General features: G+C 37.6%; 1 protein-coding gene across 18 annotated transcripts in view; it reads right to left on the bottom strand.

Annotated features, from left to right (window-relative positions):
- Positions 1-732: 732 nt before the first annotated feature.
- LOC119622969 (argininosuccinate lyase-like) overlaps positions 733-9,835 on the bottom strand; it is an 84,876-nt gene continuing 75,773 nt past the window's right edge. For 17 of the 18 annotated variants that reach the window (XR_012090258.1, XR_012090263.1, XR_012090255.1 and 14 more), the window contains one exon: positions 733-7,020. Coding sequence is in view for 1 of the 18 variants with exons in the window: in XM_073008827.1 (XP_072864928.1) it covers positions 6,973-7,020 (48 nt within the window). In the remaining 17 variants the exon portion in view is untranslated. The remainder of the gene's footprint in view (positions 7,021-9,835) is intronic. The other variant, XR_012090265.1, reaches the window with a different exon arrangement.

The following is a 9,835-nucleotide window of genomic DNA, read 5'->3' as shown; positions in this document are numbered from 1 at the left end:
CCTGCCCATCACCATGTGTTAGGGGAGCCAGAGATGAGGCTTCCCTCCCTGGACAGGAGCAGGCTGTCAGGCATTGGGAATCTGATGGGTCTACCAAGATCATATTCCAGGTCATGACTGGCAGGATAAGAAGTGAGTGTTGGGGAACAAGTTTGTCTACTCAGATGCTAACCCCAAGACTTCACACTGTAATCTGGTTTTCTCTCTGGCTGGGAAGTCTATGCAGATGCTCCTATGTGTGTGATCTGGGGGGCAGAATTTCTAATTGGGCTTTCTCCTTGCAGAAATAGCCAGGCAGGTTACTGACACCTTTTGGCCCAGCTGCTGGGCACTCTCCTTGCACAGCTTCACGCAGGTCAGTAAAAATAAGTAATAGGTTCAACCACTCCATCTCCTTGGACAAAGGGCAGGAACCAACCATGCCACCAACCATGGCCAGTGTTGCTGTGGGGCGACAGTAGGAACAGAGGGGTCACCTCAGACAGGAATCCAAGAAAATCAGGGCAGGCCCAGGACCCAGACTCAAATATGGAAACTCCATTGCCTCTGTCCCAGGGCTTTCACACCTAAGTGACCCCCAGTTCCCGCCCAAAAGAACTGGACCTTCATTCGTCTCCAACAGAAACTTGGTTTGATGCTAAGTTCTTGCTCACACAGTTGTAGAAAGAGGAGACAAATAGCTTTGTCTTGTTTACACTAGGCCATGAGTGCCTTTTTATGTTGCTATCTATATTCTTCTTTTTTTTTTTTTTTTTTGAGACAGAGTCTCACTCTGTCACCCAGGCTGGAGTGCAGTGGCCCGATCTCTGCTCACTGCAACCTCTGCCTCCCGGGTTCCAGCGATTCTACTGCCTCAGCCTCCCAGGCAGCTGAGATTGCAGGCAGGTGCCACCACACCCAGCTAACTTTTGTATTTTTAGGAGAGACAGGGTTTCAGCTTGTTAGCCAGGCTGGTCCTGAACTCCTGACCTCAGGTGATCTGCCTGCCTCAGCCTTCCAAAGTGCTAGGATTACAAGCATGAAACACAATGCCCAGCCTATTTATATTGTCTTAAACACCCACCCCACATATTTCCTGTAGCAGGCAACCCCACTGCCCTGCCAGAACTTTAAGATTTAAAAGTCCATACTCTAGTACGCTTTTTACACAAAAAGGGAGCTAAAAGGGGGAGGAAGGATGGTTAAGCTGCTCTATGTATTGGTTATCCCACAGAACTCATTCCTGTAGCCCCATCAGGGCTGGAGCTGCAACCTCACATAGCTTCACAATATTCCATAAAGGAGGCCATTTCCCTCAGCAGTTCAGCCTTGCAATGCAGGTGGAGCCTGGACATGATGATCTTCTGTTTCAATTTTGGCCACTCTTCAGGAAACATCCTATATGTGCCCCAGTAGTCTGTAACCATCTGCTAGAGCATCCATACACACCACTGCAGACTGAAGGACTTTAACAGCAGAAACTTAGTTTTCCACAATCCTGGAGAATAGAAATCCAACAAGCTGTTAGCTGGGGTGGTTTCTCTGCGAACTCTTGGCTTGTAGATAGCTGACTTCTACCTCTGCGTTCTTACTGCCTCTTCTAATAAGGACTTCAGTCATATTGGATTTGGGTCTACTCCAATAAACTCAAAACTAGTGACATTCTGAGGCACTGAGTGTGAGAACGTGAACTTTGGGGAGGGGACACCACTCAGCCCATTGGACATATTATTCCCTTGTAGATGACAAACTCCCAGGAGATTACTCGGTGGAAGGATATGCATATGTAAAATTGTAATAGCTATAGACTGATCACTTTCCAAAAGGGCTTTGGAAGGTACACTGCCACCAGCAATGTCTGAATGTAGCTACTTCCCTGAATCTAGATTCTCCCGGATGTTAACTTTATTTTAATTTGTTGCCAATCTGTTATCCATGTGGCAAATAAAATCACGTTGATTTCCAGTTTTCCGACCAAAATTTTTGAGTCATCTTTGAATTGCTTAATATATATGTGTTTTCCCTGAGTCATCTGCTTCGATTCTTGGCCCTTTAAATGGGCTTTCTCCCATCCTGGACTCTCCCAGCATATGCCCCCTTGTCATGTCTGGAATTGTAGTTGTTTGGCAAAGTTCTTTTTAATGTTAAAAAATTGTATTGCTTAAAGTCAAAAAAGTATTCCTAGGCTGTCTTGCCCTGTGTCTGTCTTGCCTCTATTCTAAAATAGAAAATGAGGCTTCTTGAGGCCCTTTCCATCCACGTGAGGAGCAGACAGTCTCCAGAAGCTTGAGGGAAATTTCTTGCAGGCCTCACTGTTTACAGTTCTCAGTTCTGACCTATGTGCTGTTGAGTCTGTGTTTTCCCAACTCTATAAGAACGACTTTTTTGAGGACTCTCTGGGATAATTCTCTTTGTACAGGCTGTTAATATAGGTGGGTGCTGGTGCTCCACAGAGGACAAAGTATCATGAAGATGCCTTGACAGTGTTAATGGCTTAACACCGCCACATAAAACTTTCTTGTCATTGTTTCTTTGATTTTCAGATGGAGTTTTACTCTTGTCACCCAGGCTGGAGTGCAATGGTGCAATCTTGGCTCACTGCAACCTCTACCTCCTGGGTTCAAGTGATTCTCCTGCCTCAGCCTCCTGAGTAGCTGGGATTACAGGTGCCTGCCACCACACCTGGCTAATTTTTTATATTATTAGTAGAGGCAGGGTTTCACCGTGTTGATCAGGCTGGTCTTGATCTCTTGACCTCAGGTGATCCACACACATTGGACTCCCAAAGTGCTGGTATTACAAGCATGAGCCACTGCACCTGGCCCACATAAAACTTTGGAAGCCTAGAACCTTCTTCACCACGGACACCTGTGTCCTCCACATGCACAAGTCTCTGAAAAATAGGACCTTCTTGGTATAAGCCGCAGCCCCCAAACTGCCAGTGGTTCACAGTGCTGTCATTGACCATATGCCTCTTCTTGTTCCCCTCCATATAAAAATAAGTCTACCCGAAACCTTGAGAATAATCCAGATACTCCCAGTCAGGTAAAAGGGAGAAGCTAAATGAGCCTCTGGTACTAGACTTCCAGGTTGAGCCATCTTCTCCTTTACCACCTTCCTGGGCTCCTACCAGGACTTCACCACCAATGCACAGTTCCCGGGCCAGCTATTTAGTAGGTGTCTGTCTCCTCCAAGAAACAGTGGTGACTCTGCTAGCTACCAGGTGGGTATTAAGGATATAACTGCAGCTCTCTGAGCCTGTCTATGCCTCTGAAAAGTGGAAAGATGAACCTCAGAGTTATTATAGCGACTAAACGGCATAAGACACAGTAAGCAGATGCCTAGTGCCTGGCTCCGTACAAAGGCTACTTAGGATGCTCTGTTTATATATATATATATATATATATTTTTTTTTTTTCTCTGTCTTTTTGCCCAAGAAGTCCTCTGCCTCATTGGTCTGCGTCCCTCAACATTTGGAAAATGCACATAAAAAGCAAAGCTGTTTTTGCATTGGTAAACCACATTTGAGATTCTTTCTAGCTGGATTTTGTCCTTGACACAGAATGAACAAACTTTCTAGGATGCTGAAAGAGGAGTCCCTACCCAACTCAGCTATCTAAGGAGGTTCTTGTTGAGGTTTGTTTATTAAAGACACATATTTTCAGCACAATGTTTAAAGTCACTTTTCTAGATGCTTGGCATAATTCAGTGAACAAATGACAGTCCCTGGGCCTCTGCATGTTTACTGCTAATTATGGAGCGTCTATTACACAGCGAGCACTGCCCTGCGTATGTTCATTTATGTGCCAAAACAACCTCATGATCTATGAAGCCTATTGTTTACATAAACAAATTAGCTCAATAAACTTGATTATGTCAATTACAAAAAGAACAATCATAAAAGAAAAAGTGGCTTAAATGGAGTTCTCCAATGAAAAGAAAAAGAATGAATGTAACTTAAAAACACTCACTGTAGAAACACTAACGTCTAAAAGTTATTTTCTGAGCACTATTAAATTTCATAAAAGTCATTCTTATAATCACAGAGGACATCATATAAAGAATACTACATGAACCTTGGAATGAGAAAATTATATACTAGGTCCAGCATAAGAAACAGGCAAGAAAAACCAAAGGATTTCCAAAGAGATTCTGAGCCAAGGGGCTCAGATTTTAGATAAATGAATTCAGATTTTAGACAAATAAGATTTTAGATAAATGAATTCAATACAAAGCAGAGAAAACAGATTTGTTTTCAGAATCTTTGAGGTTTTGACCTGCCTAGTAAATTATCAACACTTTTAAAATTTATCTGTATTGATCTGATATTTTTCTTCTCAAAATAGGTACACACTTACACACAAACATAACTACATTCACCACAAATCTCTTACACCTGAAGTTTATCTATAAAGTGATATATTTGTATATGTAAACCCATGTAAATCAAAACCAAAAATCTGTGTTTTGCAGACTAGAGTGGGCACACTCAGAAAAAATAAAGAATAAAATTTTAAAATATTCAGAATTCAGAAATATGTGAATATAATTTATTATAGTCTTATGTAATCTTTATTGTAACCATCATAATGATCCTATAGTTACAAAAAGAAGAAAAAAATAAAAATATTACCTCTGGTAACAATATTCCACTGAGAGAAGGGATTACAAAAGATGTCATTGTACTATGTTACCTTCCACTATGCTATCCAATAGTATATTGTGACCATCAGTTACCTACAACATGGGATAAAGTGGGATAGGTTAATGTTGGTGGTAAGATGCATTTCATTCAATGGAAAATAGTCTTAAGACATTAAAAACAACTTCGTTCCATTAAAATAAATTAAGTTCAAATAATATGTCGAAAAGCATTTTAAACTCCACAGTATTTCATTATTTTTATGTGTAACTAGTAAAACAATTCACTTCTAAGATTCAAAATGTTTCTCTTCTCCTACAATGCATAATCATATTATCCTGAACAACTACCTCACAAATCACTTACTACACTTTTATAAAGGGCCTCTCCACCTAGATTTTCTTCATGCATCTTATATTCAAGTGTCCTTAGTGTTCCACGGAAAAGTGTATTAATGGTGCAGATGTCTCCAAGCTCTGATGCAGAAACCATTAACCACATGCTTTCACATGAGCACTAGAAATGACAATATAACATCAAGAAATTTGTGAGTTTACTTCACATAAATATTTGCTTTTCAAAGTAGTTGTAATTATTCCAATCCCCAAAAGCATAATTTGAATGTAATTTATAACTGTCCAAAAAGAAAATCAATCTCCTTCTCCATTTAAACTTACACACAAGTAAGCAACCTATTTTAAATTATTATCTATAATCAACACTGATTAGAGCAATGTCTCAAATTGTTACTGCCTTGGTGCTTTCTACTGTCAATCTATAACGTTTACTTAGGCTTGGTTTCTAATGTATTTTTCACAGTTCCTAAATCTGTATAATATATTCTACTAGAAACTCTCCAGTGTTTTGTAAGGTATATGTATGGAACAGAAGTTTTTCCACATTTATTACATCCATAGGGTTTCTCCCCAACAGAAAGTTTGAGGAACTCCCGGAGAGTTTCCCTTCAGTGTAAATTTTCCAGTGTACAATAAAATCTGTGGTATAAGTAAGGTATTGTGCCTTTCTTTATATTTACAATGCTTTCCTTCACTAAAATAATCTCGTGCACATTAAGGGTTCTACTTTGTGAAAGATGCTTCAACAGTCATTACATTAATACCACTTTTATTTAGGATGAAATCATTGCTGTAGATTGTGATGTCAGCATTCATTAATGGTTTTGCCACATTTTTTACCTTGGTAGGGTTTCTCTCCAGAATGAATTCACTTACAGTAAAAGTTGAGCACAAATTAAAACTATTGCTACATTCCCTATAATTGTAGGGGTTCTCTATCATGTGAATTATCTTATATTCAGTAAGGACTGAGCATTGGTCAAAGACTTACCCCATTCTTTACAATTCTAGGGGTTCTCTCCAGTATGAATTCTCTTACGTTTAGTAAGGTTTGAGAACCAGTTAAAGGCTTTGCCACATTTTTCACATTTATCATGTTGCTCTCCAGTATGAATTATCTTGTGTCCAATAAGATGTGAGCTCTGGTTAAAGGTTTTGCCACATTCTTCATATCTGTAGCATTTCTCTCCAGTATGAATTCTTTTATGTTTAATAAGGATTGAGCCATGCATAAAAGCTTTTCCACATTCTTCACCATTGTAGGGTTTTCTTCCAGTATGAATTCTCTTATGTCCAATAAGATGTGAGCTCTGGTTAAAGGTTATGCCACATTCTTCACCATTGTAGCATTTCTCTACAGTATGAATCCTCTTGTTTTTAGTCAGGATTGAGCCATGCATAAAAGCTTTTCCACATTCTTCACAATTGTAGTGTTTCTCTTCAGTATGAATTCCCTTACATCGAGAAAAGTATGAGAACCAGTTAAAAGTTCTGCCGTATTCTTCACATGCGTAGGGTTTCTTTCAGTATGAGTTGCCTTGTGTCTAGTGAGATGTGAGCCCTGGGTGAAGGCTTTGCCACATTCTTCACATGTGTAAGGTTTCTCTCCAGTATGAATTCTTTTATGTCCAATAAGGTGTGAGCACTGATTAAAGGCTTTGCCACATTCTTCACATTTGTAGGGTTTCCCTACAGTATGAATTATCTTATTTTGAGTAAGGTTTGAGAACCAGTTAACAGCTTTGCCACATTCCTCACATTTGTATGGTTTCTCTCCTGTATGAAAATTCTCTTAAGGATTGAGCACCAGTTAAAAGCTTTGCTACATTCATCGCATTGAAAGATTTTGCTAATAGTAGTTGATAAATATTGGTTAAGTCCATTATAACTTTTTTTCTGTCCCTTACACTCACCCACACTTGTCCAGTCTTAAGTTTAAATTTTCAGTGTCATAGCTTTCATATCTTCTCAGTATCACTTTTGGGAATAAATGTTTTATGCTTTGCTCAGGCAAAAGGTCTGGAGTAAAATGAGAGGACGCAGCTAAAAGAAATAAAAATAAATTATACCACTGATTAGACTCAGGAGAATATACTTTACAAATACAAAATATAAAATTATACCAAGCACAATAAGATGGCATAATACCACATGCCCAAATTCCTTAATAGACATGCAAACATAACAAAAATATATTGACCAAAATACCTTTGTAAGAGTTCTAAAAACCAGTTAAGAGATGGCAGTGCCATAGATGAGAATGATGCTAAGAGCCACATAGAAGACAATGGAACATTTGTTACATTTACCCACCTCCTCCCCAATACAGAATAATGCCTTTAAGTGTAAACTCTCAACTCTTGGCTTCTCTCTAAAAAGCGAAAAAAAAAAAAAAAAAATAGTGGCACATGGTCCGTACTTCCGGCTTTGTGGGGTCTTTCCAAAGACTGGTTTCTGTTTACAGAGACACAGAGTGCTGAAAGAAATGGTGCTATACTTTGAATGACAGGGTAGTGTCTGTGAGAGAAAAGGTAAATGACTGTTAAAGCAGCAGAGAGACTGTAGGACCACAGATAAACAGCCGGTATATCAACTAATTACAGGCTCTTAAGCAGAAATATGGGCAAATCCACATAACCCAATAAAGGGAACACAAATCTAGGGAAGAGACATCTTAAGAACAGGTTTGAGAAATTCTCAATATCTATCCTGGTAAATTGGTGTCAGACACTGCAGGAAAGAAAGCCACTTTATACAGACTGTGATAGGTGGTTATTTATTTATTTATTTATTTATTTATTTTTTGAGACGGAGTCTGGCTCATTTCTCAACCAAATGTTAGAATATATACAAAGTATCAGACTAAGATGGCCCAATCAAAGAAACAAGTATGCAGAAATCAACCCTAAAGAAATTAAGCTGTATAAATTATCTGAAAAAAATCAACACAACCATCTCAATTATGCTCAGTGTTTAACATGGGAACACAGACAACTAAGTGTAACTAGAAAAACAAGAATATCAACAAAATGACAAAAAGAAACAAGTTTTAGAGAAGACATACAAAAAATGACTGAGAAATTATCTAATGTAAGAAAAAAATATTAAAAACTGAAGCTCAACAAACTCCAACTGGGATAAAGAGACACATAACAAGACACTATAATATACGCAAAGTTTTGAAAGTCACAGAAAAGAATCTTGAATGCAGAAAGACAAAAGAGATGAATCACCTATATGCATGCTCCTGCAAGATTATCAGTGAATTTCTGAACAAAAACCCTGCAGAAGAGAGTTGAGTTACATACTCCAAGTGCTGAAGTAAAAAAAAAAAAACTTTTAGCAAAACTATCCTACAAAATTTTTTAAAATAAAGATTTTCCAAGATAACTAAATGCTGAGAAAGTACATCAGCAATATAACTGTCCTACAAGAAATGCAAAAAGAAGTCTTTCCCATTCAAAATGTAAAATAATAGAAAACAAACCAAATCATATAAAAAATACACGACTCTCTGGGAAAGATATGCACGTACACAAAAGTAAAACTTTGTAGTATTATGATAATTAGGCAGAAAACAATTGTGCTTTAAAATTTGAAAGACATCATGAAAATTAAAACACCCATTAATATATGATATACTTAGTGACATTATAAGTTAAGGGCAGATGTAATGAGCAAGCATTTTTGTATGCAACTGAGGGCAAGTTGTTACCAGTTTAAAATATACAGTTGTAACTTTAAGAGATTTTTATGTAATTTACATGGGAACCATAAATAAAATGCAGCTACACAACAGAAAATAAAAGAACAAAGCATGTCACTACAAATATCAACAAGACACAAAGGAATACAAAGTGAATAGGGACAAAATAGGTACAAGAGTCAAATAAAACAATAAAATGGTAATTGTAAGTCACTTCCTTTCAGAAAAGTATTAAAATATGCATGGACTAAACTTCCCAATCAAAAGGCAAATATTACATAAAGGGATTTTTTTTTTTTAATTTAGAAAACAAAATCCACCTATGTCATGTCTCCAAGAGACTCACCTCAGATCTAATGATGAAAATAGACTGAAAGTGGCAGGATGGAAAAAGACATTCCATGCAAATGTTAACCAAATGAGAGGGGGAGAATTATATTAAGTCAAAAGCTGTCATATTTTATAATATATAAAGTCAAAACACACGAGACAAAAAAGGATATTATATCATAATAAAATGGGTAATTCACTGGGAACCTACTTTTATCTCCTATCAGGTTTTCCAAAAATATAAAGCATTTGAACAACCAACCTACATGAAGACCTGAGCGAAAAAGGAAGGAACTGAACCTCCACAGACTGTTTCAAGCCAATCCCACAACCTCTATGATTTTCTCAATAACGTATTAGTAAAGTTATTTCATAACTTTGTCAAAGTTAAGTTATAGGTTAAGCCCTATATATCTTAATGGCCCATCCAATTCAATTAGGTCTTCAAGACACTTCATTCCCTATTACAGAAGAACTACTTACCTTTCATGATCACACTCTTATAATTATTTTCCTAATTAGCTCCCTGGTTCTATACATTATTTCTCTAATACTCACAACAAAATTGATTCATACTAGCACCACAGATGCCTAAGAAATAGAGACTGTCTGAACTATCTTGCCTGCTATCATCTTAATCTTAATTGCCCTCCCATCCCTACACAGCCTGTATATAACAGATGAAATCAATAACCCTCCTCTCACTGTTAAAACAATTGGACATCAATGGTATTGAAGCTACAAGTATACGGATTATGAAGAATTAAGCTTCAATTCTTATATACTTCCAACAGCCAACTTAAAACCAGATGAACTTCAACT

This window comes from Chlorocebus sabaeus, chromosome 21 (assembly GCF_047675955.1).
Source record: "Chlorocebus sabaeus isolate Y175 chromosome 21, mChlSab1.0.hap1, whole genome shotgun sequence".
Taxonomy (NCBI): domain Eukaryota; kingdom Metazoa; phylum Chordata; class Mammalia; order Primates; family Cercopithecidae; genus Chlorocebus; species Chlorocebus sabaeus.
This window is presented reverse-complemented; position numbering and strand designations above follow the sequence as displayed.